Source organism: Vitis riparia, chromosome 14 (assembly GCF_004353265.1).
Source record: "Vitis riparia cultivar Riparia Gloire de Montpellier isolate 1030 chromosome 14, EGFV_Vit.rip_1.0, whole genome shotgun sequence".
In the NCBI taxonomy this organism is placed as follows: Eukaryota; Viridiplantae; Streptophyta; class Magnoliopsida; order Vitales; family Vitaceae; genus Vitis; species Vitis riparia.
This window is the reverse complement of record NC_048444.1, coordinates 3,120,457-3,147,403: the sequence shown is the minus strand read 5'-3', so window position 1 is coordinate 3,147,403 and position 26,947 is coordinate 3,120,457. Positions and strand designations below refer to the sequence as shown.

The 26,947-nt window shown below is 35.7% G+C and overlaps 3 protein-coding genes across 12 annotated transcripts; 2 read left to right on the top strand and 1 right to left on the bottom strand.

The window, feature by feature from the left end:
• Positions 1 to 733: 733 nt before the first annotated feature.
• LOC117930871 (pescadillo homolog) lies at positions 734 to 26,947 on the bottom strand. Of its 10 annotated transcripts, none has more exons than XR_004653948.1 (15): positions 26,841 to 26,947; positions 26,670 to 26,755; positions 26,046 to 26,294; positions 25,829 to 25,954; positions 25,594 to 25,678; positions 25,390 to 25,500; positions 24,327 to 24,420; positions 23,931 to 24,217; positions 21,280 to 21,387; positions 20,052 to 20,173; positions 19,013 to 19,232; positions 18,010 to 18,231; positions 4,183 to 4,290; positions 3,845 to 3,954; positions 734 to 821 (listed from the first exon to the last, which is right to left on the bottom strand). XR_004653948.1 is itself a non-coding variant. In XM_034851639.1 (15 exons), exons 1-14 carry the CDS (start codon positions 26,862 to 26,864, stop codon positions 1,458 to 1,460), a joined length of 1,824 nt encoding a protein of 607 aa, XP_034707530.1. In that variant the 5' UTR covers positions 26,865 to 26,947; the 3' UTR covers positions 1,150 to 1,213; positions 1,440 to 1,457. The 10 variants fall into 10 exon arrangements, 8 of the variants coding, with proteins under 8 accessions (XP_034707530.1, XP_034707529.1, XP_034707528.1 ...); XM_034851639.1 differs by lacking the exons at positions 734 to 821; positions 3,845 to 3,954; positions 4,183 to 4,290 and adding exons at positions 1,150 to 1,213; positions 1,440 to 1,547; positions 2,364 to 2,480 and having other exon boundaries at positions 18,127 to 18,231; XM_034851638.1 differs by lacking the exons at positions 734 to 821; positions 3,845 to 3,954; positions 4,183 to 4,290 and adding exons at positions 1,259 to 1,547; positions 2,364 to 2,480 and having other exon boundaries at positions 18,127 to 18,231.
• Positions 5,030 to 6,812, top strand: LOC117930873 (high mobility group nucleosome-binding domain-containing protein 5-like). The gene is made up of 2 exons (XM_034851641.1): positions 5,030 to 5,632; positions 5,717 to 6,812. The coding sequence occupies exons 1-2, from the start codon at positions 5,333 to 5,335 to the stop codon at positions 6,617 to 6,619; spliced, it is 1,203 nt and encodes a 400-aa protein (XP_034707532.1). The 5' UTR covers positions 5,030 to 5,332; the 3' UTR covers positions 6,620 to 6,812.
• Positions 8,631 to 10,832, top strand: LOC117930875 (acidic endochitinase-like). The gene is made up of 2 exons (XM_034851643.1): positions 8,631 to 9,511; positions 10,291 to 10,832. The coding sequence occupies exons 1-2, from the start codon at positions 9,030 to 9,032 to the stop codon at positions 10,685 to 10,687; spliced, it is 879 nt and encodes a 292-aa protein (XP_034707534.1). The 5' UTR covers positions 8,631 to 9,029; the 3' UTR covers positions 10,688 to 10,832.

Here is a 26,947-nt window from a genome sequence, read left to right as displayed (position 1 = left end):
TAAACTCATAAAAAATTCTAAAATCGTTATTTAACATCACATTTCTTCCTACAACAATTATATTTGGATAAAAAAATATCAAATATTACCTTTAACACTTGTAATCACTTGAAATCCTTCATCTTCTTCATATAATACAAATTTTAAATTTTCTCTCTCAAAAAGTTTTGAACTTAATCTTGAAATTTGATTCATCAAAATACATTTTACATATTTTGTAATTTGGTAGTTGAAATTATTTAATTTTCATATTAAATTACTATCCTTTTTTTTATATATGAATAATGAGAGTATAAGAGTAGTAGGTAAGATTTTCTTTTTTTAGATAGAGTTAAGTAATGCATTAAATAACAAATTATATTTGATATTTAATAATAAATTATAAAAAAATTGTAATATTTAGATATATATGAAATACATGTGATTACTTCTCACCAACAAGTCATCTTTACCTGTTTGATAAGTTTTTATAAATTTTTTAATGATATGTACTTTACACATATCATATTTTTATTGGGGTCAAATGTGGGTATGTACCCCCAAAATGAATAGTGGGTACCATAGAACAAACCCGGTCTATTATATTGTGAACACTTCTACCTAGACGCAGAGCCATCTATTTATTAAGACCGTGCAGACGTTTCTACGACATGTGAAGGGTATGGAGCATGTGAATTTTGATTCCATCCATTCACGTTCCTATAATATTCTTGTGTATTATAAACCCTCGCAATTCAGTAAAATATTTAGGTAGCATTTCAGTGGATCTTTCAGAGGAATATTTAACTTAAGCGTCAGGAGTCCATTAATGGCCAGGTTACCTCACTGTTGAGATATTATGATATATTCTAGGAAAGTAGTTGTTATTGTTTAGGATTGTTTAGGATTATTTCCTAAACATGTTGAGATATTATGATATATTCTAGGAAAGTAGTTGCTATTGTTTAGGATTGTTTAGGATTGTTTCCTAAACTCTCGGCATTGTTTAGGATTGTTTCCTAAACTCACGGTTTTCCCTTAATTAGGTTTGCTTGATGTACTATATATTGACATGGATGAATATCAATTAGGGTTAAGCTTTGACCCTTTAATCACACTTTACACTCACCAATGCCTCCAGCAGGAAACAAGGAGAGGCTGGAATGTAAGCAATGTTCCAGAGTCTAGACCCAAGTTTACATGCATTTATGCTCTCCTTTTGGTCTTAGATCTGCTGAAAACCCAAAAAATAGTTGTTCAACAAGGCAGGCTTTTACTATTTGAAATCAAAATAACTACATTTACCATAGAAAAATTTTAGCCAATCACACTCCTAGTTGGCAGTGTTCCAAGGTAATGTATATGTCACAAGAAAACCTAATGGACCATGAGCAAAATTGACTTGGCTTCCAAAACCAGAACTAACATGAATCAGTAAGTTACAGATAACACAAAGGTACCGGGATTTCAGAGGCGCTTCAGCTTTTCTCTGATCCCTGTGCTGCTTCAATTTTTTGCTTCCTTTCCTTGAGAAGATTGACATGAGCCCGCTTCCGTTCCTTGCCAATCTGGATTTGAGACAATAGATTCACAAATCAAACCCCAGATAAAGTTCATCTCAATTTTGCAGGATAATTCATCCCATAACAAATTTAAATTCAAATAGTCATGAACTAGAAAATTCATTTGAATTAGAACTTTTATCTCATTGTACCAAACTATGGACCAAAAAGAAATGAAGACAAAAACACCAAGTATGTTTATAAGACACAGCTAACACTAGGATGAACATTTTAAAGGATATTTCAAACCAATGAAACCTTTGGATTATTGGCATGCCAACCCAAACGAACTCAATTCCCACTTGTCTATTTAAATGGAAAAACTCACTCCAATCATTGCCATTAGATAGATGCTAAAGCATGCAAATGGCCAAAACAAATAAACAAGGCAGCAAAACTAAAAAACAGTTCAGAGTAAGAAGCATGCCAAGAAGCATCCAGTTTGTCTTAGAACGCAATTTTTGCTATGGTTCCACCACTAAGTACCACTAACCAGTGAAGTTTTGTAGGGAACTCACATCATAATGCTTTATAACTTTTCACAGAAACTAAGATTGTAGCTTTTAATTTTAATGGATGTAAAAGAAATCTGAAATTTGCAAATACTGCTCTTAGCTTGTGTACAAATTATGCAAATCACTGTGTATACCAATTAAGATAAAGCCTACTTTCAAGTCTCAGAAACAGAACAACATGCGGAAACCTGTTTATTATGAACAAAAGAAGGTAATCTTTTATACTTAATTGCAAGAAAAAAAATTTACATGCTGCATGCATGTCAAAAAGGAATAATAGCAACATAATAGGAGTTAACAAAGTTACCTGCATCGCTTCATAAAGCCTTCTCTTCTTACGTGACATAACAACCTTGGACATGGTGGTAGTATCCTCAGCAATTTGTTGCATATTGGGGAGAGATTCTTCCCAAGCCTCAGTGTCCTCGACAGAGCTTTGCTTATTCATATTCAAATGCACTCAAAACGGCAATTCTAAATTTTTTTTCTAAAATTACCCTCCCGCTTCTCCCTCCCCTCCAAAATCTACCGTCACCTTGCGGGCGTCATCGTCTCTCTAATCGGCAACCTCTCTTCTCCCCCTCACTCCTCTTTCTCTATTTCTCTCTTTATCTCTTTTTTCCTTCCCTTTCTCGGCATCACCACTATCACTACTGTCGGCGCCATCACCATGGCCGGCTGTCACTCATAGTCCCCTCCGGCTGGCAACCTCCCTCTCTCTCTCTCTCCCTTTTCCTTCCCTGTCCACATCACCACCGCCACCACTCGCAACAACCCATTGCTCCTGCCAACTCTCATCGGCGACACCAGTCGCCATCAGTGAAAGCGACAGTAGCAGTGGGTTGGCAGTCGTGGACAACTCCGCCTATTCCCGTCATTATTGTTATTATATAATAGTGCATTTGAAATTTTTGTTTTTTTTTTCTCCACCATTGCTGCAGCCATTGTGCTCCACTTCTCGCTAGCCTTCAGGTCCACCACTGACGGCTACCAAACAAGCCCCATAAGTCACATGTAGCACGACACACACTCCACAAAACCTTTCTGTTTATTTATTTATTTTTTCTCTTTCCAAACTATTACCACACGACAAAACTATAATTTTTTTCCCCATTTCTTTTCGAATCTCAAGCCTGCATAATTGAACTATTTTATTTATTTATTTATTTCATTTAAACCTTTTTTTTTAATCTACTCAATTCAATATTTAATATTTATATTCTAAATCTCCAAATCTTCAATCCTATATTACTCTATTACCCTATGTTTTTTTAATTTCTCTGTTCTCCATATTAAAAAAGTTTTCTTTTTACCCTTATTAAATTAAATTAATTCATTTTTATATTTTAAATTACAGTTTTACGGCCTAAGTTGGGTTTGGGGCGTGGCGTCAGAAAACTACTGGGCAGAATAGGGGCATATTGTTAGTGGAAATTAAGTTAATTAAACGTGGAAGGACAGCACGAAAAGTTGGATCACGGGTCTCAAAACATTGTGCCGCTCGACCTTACTTTTGGCTGATTCCAATATTCCCACCCTCGGTCTATTATATTGTGAACACTTCTACCTAGACGCAGAGCCATCTATTTATTAAGACCGTGCAGACGTTTCTACGACATGTGAAGGGTATGGAGCATGTGAATTTTGATTCCATCCATTCACGTTCCTATAATATTCTTGTGTATTATAAACCCTCGCAATTCAGTAAAATATTTAGGTAGCATTTCAGTGGATCTTTCAGAGGAATATTTAACTTAAGCGTCAGGAGTCCATTAATGGCCAGGTTACCTCACCAATGCCTCCAGCAGGAAACAAGGAGAGGCTGGAATGTAAGCAATGTTCCAGAGTCCAGACCCAAGTTTACATGCATTTATGCTCTCCTTTTGGTCTTAGATCTGCTGAAAACCCAAAAAATAGTTGTTCAACAAGGCAGGCTTTTACTATTTGAAATCAAAATAACTACTTTTACCATAGAAAAATTTTAGCCAATCACACTCCTAATTGGCAGTGTTCCAAGGTAATGTATATGTCACAAGAAAACCTAATGGACCATGAGCAAAATTGACTTGGCTTCCAAAACCAGGACTAACATGAATCGGTAAGAGTTACAGATAACACAAAGGTACCAGGATTTCAGAGGGGCTTCAGCTTTTCTGTGATCCCTGTGCTGCTTCAATTTTTTGCTTCCTTTCCTTGAGAAGATTGACATGAGCCCGCTTCCGTTCCTTGCCAATCTGGATTTGAGACAATGGATTCACAAATCAAACCCCAGATAAAGTTCATCTCACTTTTGCAAGATAATTCATCCCATAACAAATTTAAATTCAAATAGTCATGAACTAGAAAATTCAATTGAATTAGAACTTTTATCTCATTGTACCAAACCATGGACCAAATAGAAATGAAGACAAAAACACCAAGTATGTTTATAAGACACAGCTAACACTAGGATGAACATTTTAAAGGATATTTCAAACCAATGAAACCTTTGGACTATTGGCATGCCAACCCAAACGAACTCAATTCCCACTTGTCTATTTAAATGGAAAAACTCACTCCAATCATGCCATTCGATATGTGCTAAAGCATGCAAATGGCCAAAACAAATAAACAAGGCAGCAAAACTAAAAAACAGTTCAGAGTAAGAAGCATGCCAAGAAGCATCCAGTTTGTCTTAGAACGCAATTTTTGCTATGGTTCCACCACTAAGTACCACTAACCAGTGAAGTTTTGTAGGGAACTCACATCATAATGCTTTCTAACTTTTCACAGAAACTAAGATTGTAGCTTTTAATTTTAATGGATGTAAAAGAAATCTGAAATTTGTAAAAGAAACTCCTATATTGAATAGAGGGAAAAGTTCATTCTTCTCTATCGTATTTTCTTCAGTTTCATCCATGTCAGGAGCTGTTTGTCAATCATAGCCATTACATATGATAGAACTGAATAATTCAATTCTCCTTCAATTTATTTTTATCATAAGTTCAAGTTTCTATTATACAGGTTGATTGCTCTGATATTCAGTTGGTGAGGAAAGACCTGGACATAGCGGATACTAATGACGACAAAGAAATTGTAATCACAAAGGATGAGGACTTAAAACCAAACCTTGATGTTCTACCAGCAACAAGTGCAGCAGCAGAAGAAGCATCACTTCAGAAAGAAGGTGACAGAATTGGGGAAGTCTCTGAATCAGTTCCTCAGGAGCCAGTCCATGAAACCACCAGAAGAAATGAAGAAATTGCAACTGCAATTACTGATAATTCAGAGAACGTCATGGAAGATAAGATGCATACGCACACACCTCTTCAATTGGCATGTAACAAACATGATGTTTCAGAAGGCTTGAACCTGAAAGATCCAGAGGTTGACACCAATGAAAATGGCACTTCACCTCTATCTGAAATGTCATGGGAAGAAATACCAGATAAAGAGGGTGTGATCAGCGAGGAAGAGAGACAACATGATCTGACATCTGGCAAGCAAACAATAGCTGAATCAATGCCAACAGAAGAAAAGGGTGCTAAGGATGAAGTAAAGCATGCTAAGGATGAGGAAGAGCACACAAAGGATGAGGTAAGCATCATTACTATTATACTTGGAAACTCAACAAACATGGAATCCCCACGGATAAAACTTGACACTTCATCTGGTGCACAGGAACCAAGAGAGTTTTCAGCTAGGGGCAGTGAGGGAAAGCTTGAAGAAGCTGAGATGCACAGCACAAAATGTAATAAAGATGGGGAAATACAAGATCAAATTGAAAAGCTTAATGCTTCATCTCAAGTACAGTATTCATGCATGGAGATATCAGAAAAAGAAGTCAGCATGGATCTTGCAGAAGCCAATGAATCCACTCAAGACATTAAGCAGCTAGAGAAAGGCTCTGATGAAACATCTGAAAAGCATATTCCAAGAGAAGCAGAACCAAATGAGAGCACAGAAGTAATGATTTCAAGTAGCAAAGAGGATGTTCAGCTAGTGCCACAGGACCTACTTAGAAAAACCTTCCAGCAACCTGAGGTAGAATCACTGGAAGCTGTAAATGTTTCTGGGATTGAATCAGGATTGAGAGAAAAAGACTCTAGAGGAGAGAAAACAATGGGTGATATAAGCAAAGAACCAGCTGCCGACTCCACACCAATGGGTCCTGCTGTGTCATTATCCGACCTCCTCCAGAGATCTGTAAAAGAAACCTTGCAAGCACCTGGATGCTTGACTGAAGAAAAAGAACCAATGGCCAACCAAGAAGATGTGCTAGCTAAAGAAGAACAAGCCATTAAGGTTCAAGAAGCAGGAACACATGAAGATAGAGATGAGGAAGAGGAGGGAGATGAACATAAAAAAGACGATTCAGGCTCTGATGCTCCCATCATTGTAGAAGCCTCCAGAGATATGAATGTTAAGGATGGGCATAAGAAATCTCACAATATCCTGTCAGGAGTTGGGTCAAAGGTTAAGCATTCAATTGCCAAGGTGAAGAAAGCCATCACTGGCAAGTCTTCTCACCAAAAGCATTCGTCACCAAAAGGAACAGCCACCAAAGTAAAAGAACAAAAATAGGTTATTTTCAGCAGTTAAAACCAGTTGGAAGTTTGTTTAATCTGAAACATTTATGCAGAAGGGCTTGTGTGTAGTTTATTTTTCTTTGTATATTATCAGGTTGTGAGTGTGGTGTGCATTTCTGAAGTGAAAGTTCAGAATCACTATTTGTGTAAAGTCAGTTAAAAAATTAAGTTGTTGTAACATATTACAATGTCCACATTGCAGACTATATCCTCGCCTGTACATTTATGAGATGGATGGAGAGCCCCGAGGCCGTGCTTGTTGATTCGATTATCAACGGTTCTACGGAATTTAAAACCTAAAACTTAATGCAATCAGAATATTAGAAACCATCAACAGGTGATATAACCAAATAAAGGTAAACTAGAAAGCAACATACTTAATTCATAACCAGAGAATTATCAGTGAAGTTAAACAAGTTCAATAAGCTTAATCAAGATAACTGCACCAACCCAAATATCCCCAATCGAAAATTCACAATAAAATCTCATTGACACTCCCTAAAAATATATCATGTGTTCTAAATTTTTCACAATCATTTCAACTATTCTTAAATTTAAATCAGTCCAGTCTTGTAAACTATTAAGAAAGAAAAACAGATGCATACAAACCCAGAAAAGATTGAATGAAATGAAGAAAGAAATTCATGAATGTAAACACAGCAAGTAAACCAGACCCAGTTCTTGATGAATGGAAACAAGCATACATTTACGCTCATTGTACAAAGTATGGGTGGTAAACAAACCAATTAGAAGACCAAAACTAATCACAATATGAGAAATCCTCAGAATGGACCCATTCAGGGCTGTGACTGGTAAACTTCAAATTTGAGGAAAATTTCATATTCCTTCAACGAAATTTCAGTTTTAATGCAAACCCAATTCGAGATATCAACGATAAGATAAATAAACAACATCTGAACAACAAACGGAAGCGTACATATGAAGAAACTTCATGGGTAAGAAATAGCATTGGGAAAAGAGGAACCTGTATTCATTTAGACGAAGATTTTGAAGTGGGTGGGAGGTGGGAAAATCTCCAGTTCAAGTGTTGGTTGTATGGCTGTTTATTCAGCCACCAACGATGTTTCTTTGTGTGACAACGGTCGGTTACTCTAGGCCATATGATGGAGGAATCGAAGTCGCAGAACATTATGGTTACGGGTTAGGCGATAGGCGATTTCATATCTAAAACCGCTCAAATGACTCACTGTCACTGCTTTGTTGACTCATAAGTCATAAATTCGTAATTAGAACAGAAAAACAATTAGAAGAGTAGTTCTATAACAAATATCATTGTCATCATGGCATTAGAAGCACCTTCTAAAATTATCTTGATAAAAAAAAAAAAAAATCAAATAATTTGACTCACTTTGAAAACAATTTGGTAAAATATCAAGTGAGTATTTTTAGAAAACATTTTTAACCTAAAAAAACGTTTTTCAGAAAAATTAAGTAGTAACTATTTTTTAAAATAATTGCAAAAAATAGTTTTAAGAACAATTTTTAAAAACTATTATTTAATATTTTATAAAACAAGATTTCTTTGAAAACCTAAAATGTTTTTAACCTGTTTTTAATGTTTTAAAAATATTTTTTACATCTATTGTTTTATTTTTTTAATCATTCTCCATGTTTATATGATGATTTTTTAAAACAATTTTAAGAAAATGCGTAAAAACAATTGAAAACAGTTAAAATGTGTTGTTCAAAAGTAATTTGTTCTTTGCTTTTAAGAATAGAAACTAAAAAATAAAAAACAGTTTTTTTTATTGTCAAATATGTTTTCATATTTTTTTGTTTTAGAAAACAAAAAGTTATTCTCGAAAACAGTTACAAAACAAAACCAAGTGTTTGATAAATTTATAAAGTAAAAATAAATAAAAAATCACTTTTTAGATAACCATTCGAGAAGTGATTCTCCAAAAAAATATTTTTAAAGAAAACATTTTAAGTCAAAGACATTTTGGAAACACTTTCCATACTTAGAAAGTAGTTACCTAAAACTGAATCTTTAATAATTAAATTTTCAATGACCTACTATGTTTTTAAATAGTTTTCCTTTAAGATATATTTCTCATCTACTTGAACTCCTAAACCTTTTTATCTCTTTGATTTATATTTGATTCTCCCTTAAACCTTTTTATTTCTTCATTTTGTAGTTTGTACTCAATTGTATGTGAATATCCCACCCCGTTTCTTCATTTTGTCCTCTTCAAAGCAAATGCCTTGCATAGTTCTTGTTTGACTTTCTGCATTGGTTTGATCATCTAAATGTATCCTACCATCTATATGACTCCAAACTCACTAAAGAAAAATTTCATATAAAGTTGGTCTCAGCCTAGGAAGTGGTAGCCGATTTAATAGTCAGTCCGTTGTTGTAATCTGAAGCAAAACAACCCCCCAAAATGATCACAAACATACTCCCATTCTTCTTAATTCTTGCCATGATCTCCGGCCGATCATATTCCGGCAGCATCTCCATTTACTGGGGCCAAAACTCCAAGGAGGGAACATTGGTTGATACCTGTGGTACTGGAAGATTTGCCTTTGTTAACATAGCTTTCCTTCCTGTATTTGGCAACAATCAAACACCTGCACTGGACCTTGATGACCACTGTGACCCCTCCACAAAGAATGGCTGCACTGGTTTAGCCACTGATATTCGGTCGTGCCAAAGCAGGGGTGTCAAGGTCATGTTGTCGATTGGGGGCGGGGATGGCAGCTACTTCCTTGCATCATCTGAAGATGCAAAGCAGGTAGCTGCGTACCTGTGGGACAACTACTTGGGTGGAACATCCCCTTCTAGGCCTTTTGGTGATGCAGTGCTGGATGGTATTGATTTTGATATTGAAGGTGGAACCACACAGCACTGGGATGAGCTAGCTAGGTAAATGAAAATCTGCTTATTTGGATTCATTTTATAATCACAGATGGCGACATCACTTCATTGTTTGATCGTTACAGCTGTTGAGGCCTCGTATTCCCAATGCTCCACGTAGTTGCCCAATGGATGAACATACGATCTCAACCAATATGAATTCCTGATTCAGCTGTTCCTGCAAAAGGCGTCCGGACAGGGTGTCCGGACACACCCTCCGATGGTTTTGTCAGCCATGAAAAGAGAGATAAGAGAAGATGACACAGTTGACCTTTTACTAGGTATTGAAAAGCTTACCTTCCTCTTTGCGCGAAGGTTCATATATATATCATTTAGAAACTCTCTCTCTCCTCCATAAATGATGGAAGGCTTTTTGGTTTACCATGATGCCACTAGGTGGTGGCAGGGACATCCTCATCCTACGAACGGCTGTCAGAGATCGTGGGAAGTGACTTGCTGTCACTTCTGTCTTTTCACTCTGCAGGTCATCGGAATATGATTTGTGACGAGATGTCAGAATGACGTAGTGAGGCATGCTTGGTTTGGCCAGTGATCCGGATGAACATATCCGGGTAGAATATGAAAGGTCGCCGGATGAGTAATGGCGGTGGTCCGGATGGGAAGTCTTTGCGAATTCCGTGTGCTCCTTATTTCAGGGGTCCGGATAGGAAAGCGTGTCACGTGTTCTTTTGGGGAAATCCGGATGTGGATACTCCGGATAGGATCACGTGCCACGTATCGTCAGGGGACGTGTGCCACGTGTTATCAGGGATGGGTCCCTACAACAGCTACTTGAGAAGCTACAGCTTTGCAAAGAAGTTGTATCTGACTGCAGCACCCCAGTGTCCCTTTCCTGATGTATACATGGGGCAGGCCTTGTCCAGTGGCCTCTTTGATTATGTTTGGATGCAATTCTATAACAATTACTGTGAATACAAAGGAAATGCTGCTGAACTGAAAGCAACATGGGATACATGGACTAGCAATGTGACTGCAACAGGGTTTTTCCTGGGTCTCCCTGCTGCACCTAGTGCTGCTAGCAGTGGATATATTCCTGCAGATGTGTTGATATCTCAAGTTCTTCCATTGGTGAAGAATACCAGCAAGTATGGAGGTGTGATGCTGTGGTCTAAGTATTATGATGATCTGACTGGGTATAGTTCTTCCATAAAGAGTCATGTTTGACGCTTTCTTTTGGGAGTATCCAAATGTTGTGATATTGGTGTGTTTATTTATGTATTAAAAAACATTTGAAAGCATAAACCTTGGCCTCTTGTGATTAAGTTGAGATCAAGATGCTTTGAAAAATGAGAAAACATCATTGCAAGTTTTTTCCTTTTTTGTCTTTTTAAGCATTGAATACATTCTCCATGGAGACCCAAGAACAGTGCAACTTAAAGAAGAAACTTAAAAAGAGCAAAAAGCACATACTGAAACAGAGCTCTTACATTTCACTACTAACTCATACATTTAACTTAGAATATCGGGTGGAGATGGAGGATAAGGCCTGTAGGAACTGGCAGTAGGAGGCCGAGGCGCCACTCCCTTGCCATTGCGCAGCATCTCCTTTCCTTTATGGATATCGCCGCCAATTCCACCTCTCCTTCCCATGATATTCACAGTATACACAGCATGTTTCAGTTTGTCATGTGGGCTGCCGTAGCCATCTGATCTCATGTCAATACCAAGTGGGTCAGCTCCCATGGCTGAAATACTGAGGAACATCAGCAGGAAAGCTAAAAAGACCAACTTCATTGTTAGATTGAGCAATGAAGCATTACTTGATTCTCTGAATATATAGCATTACTTGCTGAATATATATAAGAAAAAGGGTTACTATTAATCATCTTTATCCTTTTTTTTTTCTTTTTTTTGTCTCATTTGGATAAAAATGTTTTCACTTTTTTCTTGTAAAAATATTTTTTTAAAAAAAAAACCTACATGTAAATACTTGAAATTACAAATGACAAAGGGTATTTATGTCCAAAATGAGTTACTTTAAAAAAAAAAAAACGTAAAGATGATTAAATTCACAAATTTAGGGATTATTTAATCCATTTTAACCAATTATTTATTAGAAAAATGGGGTAGAGTATGTCGTTCTTTACTAGGCATTCCTGTTCAGATCAAACTATTGGGGAGGATAGAGGCATCCATTGGTTACAAATTGAGTAATAAAATAAATAAATTTTATAATTTTCAATTTTCAATTTTAAAACTAACACATTAACCAAAGTGTTATTGACTAATTAACTCAAAACCCAAATAATTTAAATGAGAATTAAATAAAGTTTGAATTAGAATCCTAATAAAGAAAATTTCCTAATCTAGTCATCATTCTTCGCCCAAACTAAGAGTACCTGAAAATTTGTTAACAAATGAAAATCAACTCAAAACCTAATAAGGAACATTAATACAGTTTCATAGATAAAACATTTTCGATTATAATTATAAATAAGAGATATAACGTATAAGGGCAAAAAATCTCAATAATTTTAACGCCTTGACTAAGGTTATATAAACTAGAATCAAACACTTCATTTCATTAATTCAAACTTATAAAATAGAACATTATATCTTTATAATTTTCATTTTTTATAAAGAAAAAAAATATCCAAACATATTTTTGAATACAAAACATATATTTGATCCATGCATAGAAATAAAAATAATTTTTTTAATTAAAAATAACATACAAAAAGAAATGCATTTTTTTTTATAAAATCTGTATTAATTTCTTACCTTGACAAAGCACTCAAAATCTTGAACAATTTTCTCCTCACCTAACATAATATCATAACCATATTTTTTTATATACTTAAATTATATTAAAACTTTTACTAATGATAATAATTATTATTATTATAATTAATCCCCCGTATCCCCACCATACACCAATCCAAGAAAATTTAAGTTTTTGAAACTTTGTTTTTAATTTTTTAATACAAGTGCAAAATGAAAAAAAAATTATCATTTCATACACTCAAACGGCAATTCAAAATTTTTTTCTAAAATTACCCTCCCGCTTCTCCCTCCCCTCCAAAATCTACCGTCACCTTGCGGGCGTCATCGTCTCTCTAATCGGCAACCTCTCTTCTCCCCTCACTCTTCTCTTTCTCTATTTCTCCCTTCATCTCTTTTTTCCTTCCCTTTCTCGACATCACCACTATCACTACTGTCGGCGCCATCACCATGGCCGGCTGTCACTCATAGTCCCCTCCGGCCGGCAATCTCCCTCTCTCTCTCTCTCTCTCTCTCTCCCTTTTCCCTCCCTATTTGTCTCTCTTTCCTTCCCTTTCCGCATCACCACCGCCACCACTCGCAACAACCCATTGCTCCTGCCAACTCTCATCGGCGACACCAATCGCCAACAGTGAAAGGCGACAGTAGCAGTGGGTTGCTGGCAGTGGTGGACAACTCCACCTATTCCCGTCATTATTATTATTATTATTATTATTATTATTATTATTATTATAATATAATAGTGCATTTGAATTTTTTGCCTTTTTCTTCTCCACCATTACTGCAGCCAATGTGCTCCACTTCTCGCTAGCCATCAGGTCCACCACTAACGGCTCTTAAACAAGCCCCATAAGTCACATGTAGCACGACACACACTCCACAAAACCTTTCTGTTTATTTATTTTTTCTCTTTCCAAATTATTACCACACGACAAAACTATAATTTTTTTTTAAATTTTTTTATTTCCCCATTTCTTTTCGAATCTCAAGCCTGCATAATTGAACTATTTATTTATTTCATTTAACCCTTTTTTTTAATCTACTCAATTCAATATTTAATATTTATATTCTAAATCTCCAAATCTTCAATCCTATATTACTTTATTACTCTATGTTTATTTTATTTCTCTGCTCTCCATATTAAAAAAGTTTTCTTTTTACCCTTATTAAATTAAATTAATTCATTTTTATATTTTAAATTACAGTTTCACGGCCTAAATTGGGTTTGGGGAGTGGCGTCAGAAAACTACTGGGCAGAATAGGGGCATATTGTTAGTGGAAATTAAGTTAATTAAACGTGGGAGGACAGCACGTAAAGTTGGATCACGGGTCTCAAAACATTGTGCCGCTGGACCTTACTTTTGGCTGATTCCAATATTCCCACCTTCGGTCTATTATATTGTGAACACTTCTACCTAGACGCGGAGCCATCTATTTATTAAGACCGTGCAGACGTTTCTGCGACATGTGAAGGGTATGGAGCATGTGAATTTTGATTCCATCCTTTCACGTTCCTATAATATTCTTGTGTATTATAAACCCTCGCAATTCAGTAAAATATTTAGGTAGCATTTCAGTGGATCTTTCAGAGGAACATTTAACTTAAGCGTCAGGAGTCCATTAATGGCCAGGTTACCTCACCAATGCCTCCAGCAGGAAACAAGGAGAGGCTGGAATGTAAGCAATGTTCCAGAGTCCAGACCCAAGTTTACATGCATTTATGCTCTCCTTTTGGTCTTAGATCTGCTGAAAACCCAAAAAATAGTTGTTCAACAAGACAGGCTTTTACTATTTGAAATCAAAATAACTACTTTTACCATAGAAAAATTTTAGCCAATCACACTCCTAATTGGCAGTGTTCCAAGGTAATGTATATGTCACAAGAAAACCTAATGGATTGATTGATGGAGAAGAAGACGATTATTATCATAATGGAAGATACAGCAACATACATTTAACTTAGAAAATCGGATGGAGATGGAGGATAGGGCCTGTAGGAACTGGCAGTAGGAGGCCGAGGCGCCACTCCCTTGCCATTGTGCAGCATCTCCTTTCCTTTATTGATATCGCCGCCAATTCCACCTCTCCTTCCCATGATATTCACAGTATACGCAGCATGTTTCAGTTTGTCATGTGGGCTGCCGTAGCCATCTGATCTCATGTCAATACCAAGTGGGTCAGCTCCCATGGCTGAAATACTGAGGAACATCAGCAGGAAAGCTAAAACGACCAACTTCATTGTTAGATTGAGCAATGAAGCATTACTTGATTCTCTGAATATATAGCATTACTTGCTGAATATATATAAGAAAAAGGGTTACTATTAATCATCTTTATCCTTTTTTTTTTTTTTTTTGTTTCATTTTGATAAAAATGTTCTCACTTTTTTCTTTGTAAAAACAATTTTTTTTTTTTAAAAAAAACCTATATGTAAATACTTGAAATTACAAATGACAAAGGGTATTTATGTCCAAAATGAGTTACTTTAAAAAAAAAAAAACATAAAGATGATTAAATTCACAAATTTAAGGATTATTTAATCCATTTTAACCAATTATTTATTAGAAAAATGGGGTAGAGGATGTCGTTCTTTACTAGTCATTCCTGTTCAGATCAAACTATTGGGGAGGATAGAGGCATCCATTGGTTACAAACCGTGAGTAATAAAATAAATAAATTCTATAATTTTCAATTTTAAAACTAACACATTAACCAAAGTGTTATTGGCTAATTAACTCCAAACCCAAATAATTTAAATGAGAATTAAATAAAGTTTGAATTAAAATCCTAATACAGAAAATTTCCTAATTTAGTCATCATTCTTCGCCCAAACTAAGAGTACCCGAAAATTTGTTAACAAATGAAAATCAACTCAAAACCTAATAAGGAACATTAATACAGTTTCATAGATAAAACATTTTCGATTATAATTATAAACAAGAGATATAACGTATAAGGGCAAAAAATGTCAATAATTTTAACGTCTTGACTAAAGTTATATAAACTAGAATCAAACACTTCATTTCATTAATTCAAACTTACAAAATAGAATATTATATCTTTATAATTTTCATTTTTTATAAAGAAAGAAAATATTCAAACATATTTTGAATACAAAACATATATTTGATCCATGCATAGAAATAAAAATAATTTTTTTAATTAAAAATAACATGCAAAAAGAAATGCATTTTTTTTTATAAAGTCTGTATTAATTTCTCTTACCTTGACGAAACACTCAAAATCTTGAACAATTTTCTCCTCACCTAACATAATATCATTACCATATTTTTTTATATACTTAAATTATATTAAAACTTTTACTAATGATAATTATTATTATTATTATTATAATTAATCCCCCGTATCCCAACCATACACCAATCCTAGAAAATTTAAGTTTTTGAAACTTTGCTTTTAATTTTTCAATTCAAAGTACAAAATGAAAAAAAAATTATCATTTCATACATTTCTCCCTTTTATCTCTTTTTTCCTTCCCTTTCTCGACATCACCACTATCACTACTGTCGGCGCCATCACCATGGCCGGCTGTCACTCATAGTCCCCTCCGGCTGGCAACCTCCCTCTCTCTGCGGGCGTCATCGTCTCTCTAATCGGCAACCTCTCTTCTCTTTCTCTATTTCTCTCTTTGTCTCTTTTTTCCTTCCCTTTCTCGACATCACCCCTATCACTAGGCGCCATCACCATGGCCGGCTGTACTCATGGTCCCCTCCGGCTGGCAACCTCCCTCCCTTTTCCCTCCTCGCAACAACCCATTGCTCCTGCCAACTCTCACGACAAAACTATAATTTTTTTTAAAAATTTTTTTATTTCCCCATTTCTTTTCGAATCTCAAGCCTGCATAATTGAACTATTTTATTTATTTCATTTAACCCTTTTTTTTAATCTACTCAATTCAATATTTAATATTTATATTCTAAATCTCCAAATCTTCAATCCTATATTACTCTATTACTCTATGTTTTTTTTATTTCTCTGTTCTCCATATTAAAAAAGTTTTCTTTTTACCCTTATTAAATTAAATTAATTCATTTTTATATTTTAAATTACAGTTTTTCGGCCTAAGTTGGGTTTGGGGCGTGGCGTCAGAAAACTACTGGGCAGAATAGGGGCATATTGTTAGTGGAAATTAAGTTAATTAAACGTGGAAGGACAGCACGAAAAGTTGGATTACGGGTCTCAAAACATTGTGCCGGCGGACCTAACTTTTGGCTGATTCCAATATTCCCACCTTCGGTCTATTATATTGTGAACACTTCTACCTAGACGCAGAGCCATCTATTTATTAAGACCGTGCAGACGTTCCAGCGACATGTGAAGGGTATGGAGCATGTGAATTTTGATTCCATCCATTCACGTTCCTATAATATTCTTGTGTATTATAAACCCTCGCAATTCAGTAAAATATTTAGGTAGCATTTCAGTGGATCTTTCAGAGGAACATTTAACTTAAGCGTCAGGAGTCCATTAATGGCCAGGTTACCTCACCAATGCCTCCAGCAGGAAACAAGGAGAGGCTGGAATGTAGGCAATGTTCCAGAGTCCAGACCCAAGTTTACATGCATTTATGCTCTCCTTTTGGTCTTAGATCTGCTGAAAACCCAAAAAATAGTTGTTCAACAAGGCAGGCTTTTACTATTTGAAATCAAAATAACTACTTTTACCATAGAAAAATTTTAGCCAATCACACTCCTAATTGGCAGTGTTCCAAGGTAATGTATATGTCACAAGAAAACCTAATGGACCATGAGCAAAATTGACTTGGCTTCCAAAACCAGGACTAACATGAATCAGTAAGTTACAGATAACACAAAGGTACCGGGATTTCAGAGGGGCTTCAGTTTTTCTCTGATCCCTGTGCTGCTTCAATTTTTTGCTTCCTTTCCTTGAGAAGATTGACATGAGCCCGCTTTCGTTCCTTGCCAATCTGGATTTGAGACAATAGATTCACAAATCAAACCCCAGATAAAGTTCATCTCAATTTTGCAGGATAATTCATCCCATAACAAATTTAAATTCAAATAGTCATGAACTAGAAAATTCATTTGAATTAGAACTTTTATCTCATTGTACCAAAACTATGGACCAAATAGAAATGAAGACAAAAACACCAAGTATGTTTATAAGACACAGCTAACACTAGGATGAACATTTTAAAGGATATTTCAAACCAATGAAACCTTTGGATTATTGGCATGCCAACCCAAACGAACTCAATTCCCACTTGTCTATTTAAATGGAAAAACTCACTCCAATCATTGCCATTAGATACATGCTAAAGCATGGAAATGGCCAAAACAAATAAACAAGGCAGCAAAACTAAAAAACAGTTCAGAGTAAGAAGCATGCCAAGAAGCATCCAGTTTGTCTTAGAACGCAATTTTTGCTATGGTTCCACCACTAAGTACCACTAACCAGTGAAGTTTTGTAGGGAACTCACATCATAATGCTTTATAACTTTTCACAGAAACTAAGATTGTAGCTTTTAATTTTAATGGATGTAAAAGAAATCTGAAATTTGAAAATACTGCTCTTAGCTTGTGTACAAATCATGCAAATCACTGTGTATACCAATTAAGATAAAGCCTACTTTCAAGTCTCAAAAACAGAACAACATGCGGAAACCTGTTTATTATGAACAAAAGAAGGTAATCTTTTATACTTAATTGCAAGAAAAAAATTTTACATGCTGCATGCATGTCAAAAAGGAATAATAGCAGCATAATAGGAGTTAACAAAGTTACCTGCATCGCTTCATAAAGCCTTCTCTTCTTACGTGACATGACAACCTTGGACATGGTGGTAGTATCCTCAGCAATTTGTTGCATATTGGGGAGAGATTCTTCCCAAGCCTCAGTGTCCTCGACAGAGCTTTGCTTATTCATATTCGAGACAGATGAAGAATACTGGACACCCTGGAGTTCCAGTTGCAATTCATTGTGATACTGATTCTCAAGAGCTAACATCTGCATCCAACACAAATTTGTGAGCTTAAAATTAATAGAACTTAAAAGAAAATGCTGCAGACGAAGGACAAGGACAAAGAATGGATACCTAAAAGAAAATAATGAGTCAGGTTGTGATTGAAAATGATAAAAATGAGGCACATAGAATATATTTTTGAAAGAAGTTACAATGGAGAAGAAGAAAAGAAGAGGTAAGGGCACTTTCATTGATGCTCAATTTTTAACAGAAATTAACTTATAAATGGATTGTTAAAACATGTGAATTTAAAAGAGGGGAAAAAAAGATTGAAAAATTTTCAGTGTTGATTCAATATTTCCCCCTCCAGACAAGCACATTTCAGGTGTTAATAAAAGTCGATTTCTTGAAAAGAAAAAATAGAACAAATAGACTCCTATATGGCACTTGTAATTTTATACAATTGGTCATTAACGTATGGTTCTAATATTTTCTATAGCACATAAGAGGATCTTCATGCATGTGGCAGCAGTAACACATGTATACACAGGCACGTACAATTGAACCACTAGTCACAGGCTAATCCTAATAGCTAAGCCTACTGTTTAACACTTCATTTTATTTTTTTATTTTACTCAAAGAGGTTATAGGTGGTCTGCAAATCCAACTACTTTCCAGTTTGATGAACAGTCTGACATCTATAGAATTCCACCAACCAATCCCATGCATGTACCAGCAGGCATGAGTGGCTGACTTTTAGAAACCGTACTGTCTTTGGCTGGTATACCATAATCAATTTTATCTGATTGCTGAAAGAGTTTGTACCTTCTGTTTTCTCTCTGCAACTTCATTGGCTTCAGTTCGGCTGATAATACCTTCTACCAGTAAATTCTGAGGATCATCCAAATCTTCTTTTCCGGCACCTGGAATTGGAAGGACTTCTTTTCTTGCAGCAGCTTGCAGTCTTTTGATCATCTCTGCATACTCAGGAACATAACCTTCGGCCTCATTGTCAATGAACGGTGATAGATGTGGAGGAGGAACCCTGTTGAGACAAAAATATGTTGAATACCTGACATGTTATCATTTGATAATGCAATTTGTGTGCTGGAATTTTCATTACAGATATCAAAAGAAATAAGGTTTCTTTTCAGTCCCTTACAAAACAATCCATGTTGATTTAACCATTGGACCTGGAGAGGAAAAACTAAAATTTTCCAATAATTATATGCTAGGCAAGCATAAATGTTATTAACAGCACCAAGGAAAGAGGCACATCAAAGTATATCGGGCATACACAGAGGGCGCCAAAGACAAAGACAAAAAAGGAAAAAGGGGAGCAACAAAAACAAAAGACACCCCTTAGCTAGTGCCTAACCCACATCAAAAGAATCCAAAGAACAAGGATTTTAGTGCTCGATCCATCTGCCCCTCACTTTAAAATGATCTCCAATTTCTCTCGATTCATATCATTTAAAACACACACAAAAGGAAACCCTAAATCTTTTTTACATTCTTTCCACATGAAGGGACCCATAACAACCTAAGAAAAGACACCATCCATGTATGCTAAACAAGGAGAACACCAACTTCCATAAAACCATTGACTTTTGCGTAATGTTGGAGAATGTTATCAATTGAATCTTTCTCCTTGGCAAAGAAAGTATCTATGACCAATAACCATTTTCATCAATGACCATCTATTTATTGAGATAATTAATATTAAGTAAAGAATCTATATGACCAGGACTATAACTTGTCATTCTATCATGATGAAAGTGAGAGGTTAACTTAGTTCAAGCAAGTGCACGCACACTTATAAAAGTGAGAAAGATAATAGAAGAATATGTTCCCCAAAAATTACCTTCCCACCATATAAGCATCAGTTGGTAATATGATCCGTGCATTTACACAATCGAAAACCCACTGTGGCTGTACATATTCTCTTGAAAGGAATATATGCCCCTGTGTTGGCCTGTCAACAATCTGCAGAAATTAATGTGATCAATAAAAATGTCTAATATACATTTTAAACAATACATTGCCAGGCTAAGGAAAGAAATAGATTTGTCTACTTGTATTAAAAATAGGAGATTGTCATTGCAATGGATAGAAATACAAAAATCTGGGGCATTAAAAATAGGAATGTATGCTCCTAATGGCAACCCTTCCCACCTGAAAAGTACTAAAGAAATTTGTCAGGGGCCCAGGGCAAGGCACTGCCACCTTGCAGTATAACAGAAGACACTAACAGGAAGCTGTTTTCATAATAAAGGCTACTATCCTGTTATTTCTAACTCACTTTTATTTTAGACATATGAAGTATGAGAATTCAGTTAAAATCTATTTAAATATTCATCCAATCATGTCATTTTTTTTTATAGGTCGAATAAGCAGATTTATTAAAAGTGCTAGGATGAGATTTCCTTTTTATCAGAAGCGCTTGGATGACATGATCATCCGATCATATCAATATATCATGAATTATGATTCTTATAAAATACAGAGAAGTAAACAAGTCTGCCAGTATGTCTAGACCTTATCTTAAACCTTGTCACATGAATTCAAAAGCCAACTGAAAAAACTTGATGACAATACAATTTCCTGTTCACCAAAAGTTATCCTGAGGCTCCTGAGCAAAGAGATAACATACTAGCAAACTCAACTCAATGAAGCCTTGAGCAAACTACTTGAATCGGTACACTTTCAACAATCAGCTTTATCTAAAGACCATATCTGAAGTTAAACGATAGGCTCCACATCTTGATTCATGCCCTTAACACAATCCTTACAGCCTCCTCAAATTTAATCAAACCACTCCATAATGGTAATCATTAGTCTGGAACTAACCAAATTATCTTGATAAACCCCCACATCTAATTGTCAAATGGTGCCACCAAAAGGCCTTTCATGAAAGCATGATGTATATGGCAGAATTAGGCATCCACAACTACTACAGGGCATCATATCAACTAGTAACCAAAAGCAGCATAATTGAACAATCATAACAGCATGACATTCAGTTTTAAAGTCAATTAGATGAGGAATTTTTGTTTTCTAATGTCCATATGCATCCTCATAGAATAGCAGACCTGATAAGTGATGCTCTGATCAGCTTCCTTAAATGGAGCTCCTTCTCCCTCCCAAGAAACCACACCACCAAAAGCAGGAATGACAAAAAGCAATGACTCTCTGGGAACCTGAACATGGAAAAGATATCTTATAAAATGATATATACATATATATATGTGTGTGTGTGTGGAGAGAGAGAGAGAGAGAGAGAGAGAGAGAGAAGTATTCCAATACAACTCAACTGACTAACAGAATTAAGAATCCACCAATATAGGAGAATTTGATTAATATGCTCTAAACATATACACATTATTCAAATGTTAATTTTTAAATTTGCTTTAGGCAAAGATCAAGAATATTAATAGAGCCTCACAAAAGGGTGCACAAAAACATACATGGGGTATACAAAGGTGCCAAAAGGCTAACCAAAGTGAAGAGACACATATCCTTGCCAACTTAGAGCTCAACCAATCAATAAAATTCATCATGAACATTTTTGCCTTGTGTTAATATATTCTGTGTTTACTTATCAAAAAAAAAAAAATCCATCATGAACAATGAATAATCTTCTAAATACGCTTCAACGCACTCAAAAAGATTTATTCATAAAGGATTTCTTCTGCCTTAGATGGCATCTGTTCAACATCTTCCATCCCATCCTTTTGAGCTGATCAAATGTCAATTATCCTTCTCCACATTGCTTACCAAGCAAAAAGGTCAACTTTGGACAAAACCAAAGGATTCCAAATAATACTAGAAGGAAAAGCAAGCCTCCATTTTTCCATTACATAAAGAGGAATCAAGTGATTTAAGTGAAAATTGTTACACTTTGAGTTCAACCAAACCATTTTATCCCATATGTCTTTACAAATTGTTTGTGCTTGTCTACTAAAAATAGTCTTCACCCTGCCTAGTTCCTAGTCATGAATTCGTCTTGTGAAATGGAGGTTACAATAGCCCCCCTTACCTATTTGCTCCCACACCTCAGCTACCCATGCATCTTTAGCAAGAGCTATTGAAAACAACCACAAGAAAATCCTATCCAAGGGATAAGTCACCACACCATCAATCCTTCCAAAATTTCACCCTCTGCTTGTTCCCACTTTAAAACCAGTTTTACTATTAAAGCACCCTACCTGCCCTACCTGCTTTTGATTGCCTTTCACACACCCATCCCATATCCTTCCCTCACTCCTCTAGAGCACCATTCACCCTCCTCATACTTCATTGAAAACACCCACTTCTATAGGGATTCCCTTTCAATAGTGAATTTCCAACACCATTTGATGAGAAAAGCCTTGTCAACAATGGACAAACTTCTAATACCCAAGCTCCTATTCCTCTCGTCCATGCAAACTATCTAACAATTTACCAAATGCAGCTTTCTTAGCAAGTTAATGTCATGAATGACAGTTCACAGTCCAAGGTGTAATAAAAATAGTGATGCATGAGAATGTATATTAAGATTAGGAAAAATCAACCCCATACAGTATGATTGAATTTTATGTTTATAAACATATAAATGCCTCTTTATCGGTTGTGAACAGAATATCTCAACTAGTCAAATAAGATGGAAAGAAGAAAAAAACAAAAAAAGTTCTAGAGAGTAGGAACAATGCCAGTATTCATCTGGGATCTCTAACATGATGGAATGGGTTAGCAAAAAGACTAGTGACACATAAAGTGCTATAATCTTTTAGAAAGGTTCCAATATCCCTCACAAAGGTTTCCAGCCTGGCTAATTCAAGACACTTTCATTGTCAGATGTTCCAAGTGAAATCATTTTCTAGACTATTAATGTCACATTTATTAGAAGCAAAACAAGGAACAATGCTACTATTCACTTGGGATCCATAACATGATTAGGTGGGTTAGCAAAAAGACTAGTAACAGAGTTTTTTTTTTAATAGGCCAAAAGAAGTAGTAACATATGATGTACTATAATCTTTTAGAAAGGTGCCAATATCTATTGCAAAGGCTTCAAGAGTGGCTAACTCAAGATGCTTTCATTGTCATAGTGTCGTGAGCTCATAGGCAAGATTTATCTACAACCTAGAAGGGGAGAAGCTCTAGAGCACTATATCATTTCTCTGGTTAGTCTACATAATAAGCCACTAAGGTTTTCCACAGAATGAAAGCCTTACCTAAAACTTAGCCCATGATTATTGGTTTTGGAGAAATTGCTACATGCGGAACCCTCTTGAACCCACATGAGTGACTATTCTCCCACACCAAAAAAGAAAGAAGAAGAAGGAATACAATCCTATATTTTGGTCCAAGCAACATCATAAAATACCACTATGTCCAATAATGACCACCTTATCCCACCTCACAACTCCATTTTGGGAAGAAGGCGTGGAGAACTGCTTCATTATGTATTTTTTGGTCTATTTGGAAAGAAAGAAATCAAAGAGTGTTTGAAGATGAGGAGACATCAAATCAAAGTCCTAAAAATTATTTCCTTAACAATCTTGCTATGTGGATTTGGATGTACATAAATGGGAGTACTTTGTACTTAATTGATTGTGTAGATCGGATGAGTTCTTGTTGAGGAAGGAAGTAGTTTTTTGTTTTCCCTATTTTTTGTTTGGCTCTTTTCGTTTATTGTATGCGTCTTCTGTACTTGTGTGCATTTTTATACGCTTTTAATATATTCTCTTACTTATCTCACCTCACGACTCAAGAAGAATTTCTTATTCTTGAAGAGTGTTTTACACTCCCTTGTTTCTTCATCATCCTCATCTTCACAAGAGGCATCTTCAACAAGGTGCATTAATGTGCCAGGTTCATTGGAAGGAAGCTGATGCTGAAGTTGGGCAAGCCTGAGTTCAGACTCATCAGGTTGAGTTCCATCTTTTGTGATGTCAATTTGCTCAGCTCCAGAAGAACTGACAGCTTGAGATCCCAACACCGTGGCACTAGAGTTGGCAGCAAAGTATCTTGACAATGCATAAAGATCTGCACAACTCAAACAATACCAAATAAAAATACTATAGCATCAATCACATACTAGTTCTCAAGGCGAGAACCAAGAAATTTCTCTCCAAATGTATATAATAAAATATACCTGCTGCCAAAGCTTCCAATCGAGAATCAAGAATGGGTGGATATTTCACGTTAATTGAATGATAAAGTCTAAAATTGACAAAAGCAAGAAGAGTCTGCACCAAAAAATGAAAACGAAAACGAAATACATAAGAAAAATGAATTAGATGGCAAACATGTGCCATGTTTATTTATTCAGAAACAACATTTCACTAAATGGATTAAAAGTACGAGGATGAGTAATCCTTCAACTGGACATATGATCTATTACAAGAGGGAAGTAAAGTGGTGGAAGGAGCCATGCCCTCCCTCAAAAAAATGAGCAAACTAGTGGTAAAAAAGATAGAACCCCAAACCTACCAAGAAAAAGAAAAAATAAAGAAAGAGCCCCCTAGGGCTGCCCAACAAAGACCTTCAAATTATACTTTAACAACCTAATGGTTGTAGACTCAGCATTAGTGATAGAATGGGCATCCCAAGGGAAGCCTTTTCTAGAGCTTTCAGTTGTTCCTTCCTTCAGATCCCTAGGTCAGCAAATCAAATTGTAGATCCTTTTGCTAAGTGAGGAGCTTCTCAGTTTAGAACCTTTTGGCCATGTGAAGGTTGTAGCTTTTGTTTTGATGTGCCTACCACTTCTTAACATCGTCTCCGTTCATTTTTGTTCTTTCTAAAGGTTAACTCATTCTTGTATTTTCACATTCATTTTCTATGAAATGAATTGGTTTGTTGTACATTTAGAATAAAATAAAATAACAACTACTAGGTTTTTTGTATTTAGAAAAAAAAATTAGAAAGAGCAAAAATGTGCTGTGAGACAGTGAACTGTTTCATTTAACTCCTGTTTTAGGACATGTCCTCATGCCTCACTTTTCATTCTATTTAACAAAATTGCAATTTTTGGAGTCTCACCTTTTTGTTTTAATTCATGTTCAGTTTTAATACCCTCAAGGTCTCAACAATTTGTTGAGTAATTTAAGATGGAAAAGACCTAGTTTAGTTTCAACCGCAACCCTATGGCCTCTCCCCAACTCCCAAAGAAAAACACCAGTGAACAAAATTGAAATCCGAAAATTATCAAATCTGACCTCATAGAACTCCAAGAAAGTTAACATGACATTGAAATCAACATCATCAGTCAAGACTTGCTGCAGCGTATGAGGGGTTAACCATGTTATCTTTTGCCCCTCCACCTCAGCCTGTATAAATGAACAGCACAATATGGTAACCTAAATAAAACACCATGTTCCTGAACAAATGATACCTATAAAAACACAGTGATCTCATGATACCTGGTAATATATGCCTTTCACTGATATGAAGGTTTTTCGCAATTTATGAGTACGACAAATGTATGCCTGCCACTCATGGCTCAACCTAACCAACCAAAAAAAAGCACAATCAATTTGCAATAACATCAACACATGCAATGAATTCAATAGACAAATGATAATACTGGAAAACCATAATAAGTTATCAACATTTAAATAACCATTAGCATTCTCTTAGCAAATAAACTGTACCAACCTTCGACAATTATGGATTCGCTTGACTTGAATTTTTTCACTCTCTAATGCAGGTAATGATGCAAAAAGGTGCACCATGGTGAGACAGTCATCCAAATCCCTGAGAGCATCAGTGAATTTTGGATACCTAAAAGCAAAGCACAACAAAACAAGCAAGTCAACGATACTTGATTTGGGCAATAAAGTGGCTAAATCAATGGGGAATACAATGAACAAACCTCTCACGAATAAGCCTATCTAGTGTGTAATTTGGCCGGCGAGTCAAGAGACGCTCAGCAAGGTCTCGGTTCTTCTTAGCTTTAGCTTTATTTACCTTCTTGTCGTATGCCCTTATATTTCTGAACTTCTCAAGCAATGGTTCGTGTTGAAGGAATGCAATATCCTTTGTGTGATAGTAAGTGTGGTGATTTCCCTTCACCTTCTTCTTTGGCTCCCGAGGAAATACACCCTTGAGTATGCATAATCTCCTAAAAAAATTTATACCAATAACAAAATGAGTCCATAGTTTCCATAACTGTTTGGGCATGACCCTTGCTAATACTGGATTCAAATCCTAAAAGCCTAATTGTAAAAACAAAATTCACATCTCCTCTAACATAAATAAAACCAAGGTTCTGTTTGGTTGCCAAGAAAATTGTGGAATCTAAGACTCGACTAAGCTTTTCCATGGTTTTTCAGCAGCCAATTCGTGTCATTTTCAGTAGAAAGCACACCAAATGAAATCAATAAACAAAAAAGAAAAAAAAAATCCACACACATCAATCGACTTCTGTAATTTCCAAAAAAACTCGAACTTAGAATGATAGATAAATCCTAAATCAAAGGGTACCAAAGAGAGATACCTGAAAAGGGGAAGGCTGACTTGAAGATGTTTAACAGCTTGTGACCTGGTGATGTATTTGGCGGCATTACCTTCCTTTTTCTTCCCCTGTATTAATACAAAAGAAAAATTGACGAAAAAAAATACAAATTTCCAAGGAACGATGAGGACAAGGTCGTGAAATGGAGCTTACGGGAGGCCTGTAATGCTTCGGCATGGCTAGAGAGAAAAAGGTAGGCTGGTCAGTAAAGAAAGAGAATGTGCGCGAGGATGGAGGCTTTTCGAAGATTTAGGGTTTAG

Excerpts from the sequence above, each read along its gene's own strand:
- LOC117930871 (XM_034851639.1), bottom strand. The coding sequence starts at position 26,864 with ATGCCGAAGCATTACAGGCCTCCC. Across the intron at positions 25,955-26,045 it reads GATAGGCTTATTCGTGAGAG|GTATCCAAAATTCACTGATG; the intron begins GTTTGTTCATTG and ends CTTTGCTTTTAG. Across the intron at positions 24,218-24,326 it reads ATTGGAAGCTTTGGCAGCAG|ATCTTTATGCATTGTCAAGA; the intron begins GTATATTTTATT and ends TGAGTTGTGCAG.
- LOC117930875 (XM_034851643.1), top strand. The coding sequence starts at position 9,030 with ATGATCACAAACATACTCCCATTCTTCTTAATTCTTGCCATGATCTCC. Across the intron at positions 9,512-10,290 it reads CACTGGGATGAGCTAGCTAG|CTACTTGAGAAGCTACAGCT; the intron begins GTAAATGAAAAT and ends TCCCTACAACAG.
- LOC117930873 (XM_034851641.1), top strand. The coding sequence starts at position 5,333 with ATGGAAGATAAGATGCATACGCACACACCTCTTCAATTGGCATGTAAC. Across the intron at positions 5,633-5,716 it reads AAGAGCACACAAAGGATGAG|GAACCAAGAGAGTTTTCAGC; the intron begins GTAAGCATCATT and ends TCTGGTGCACAG.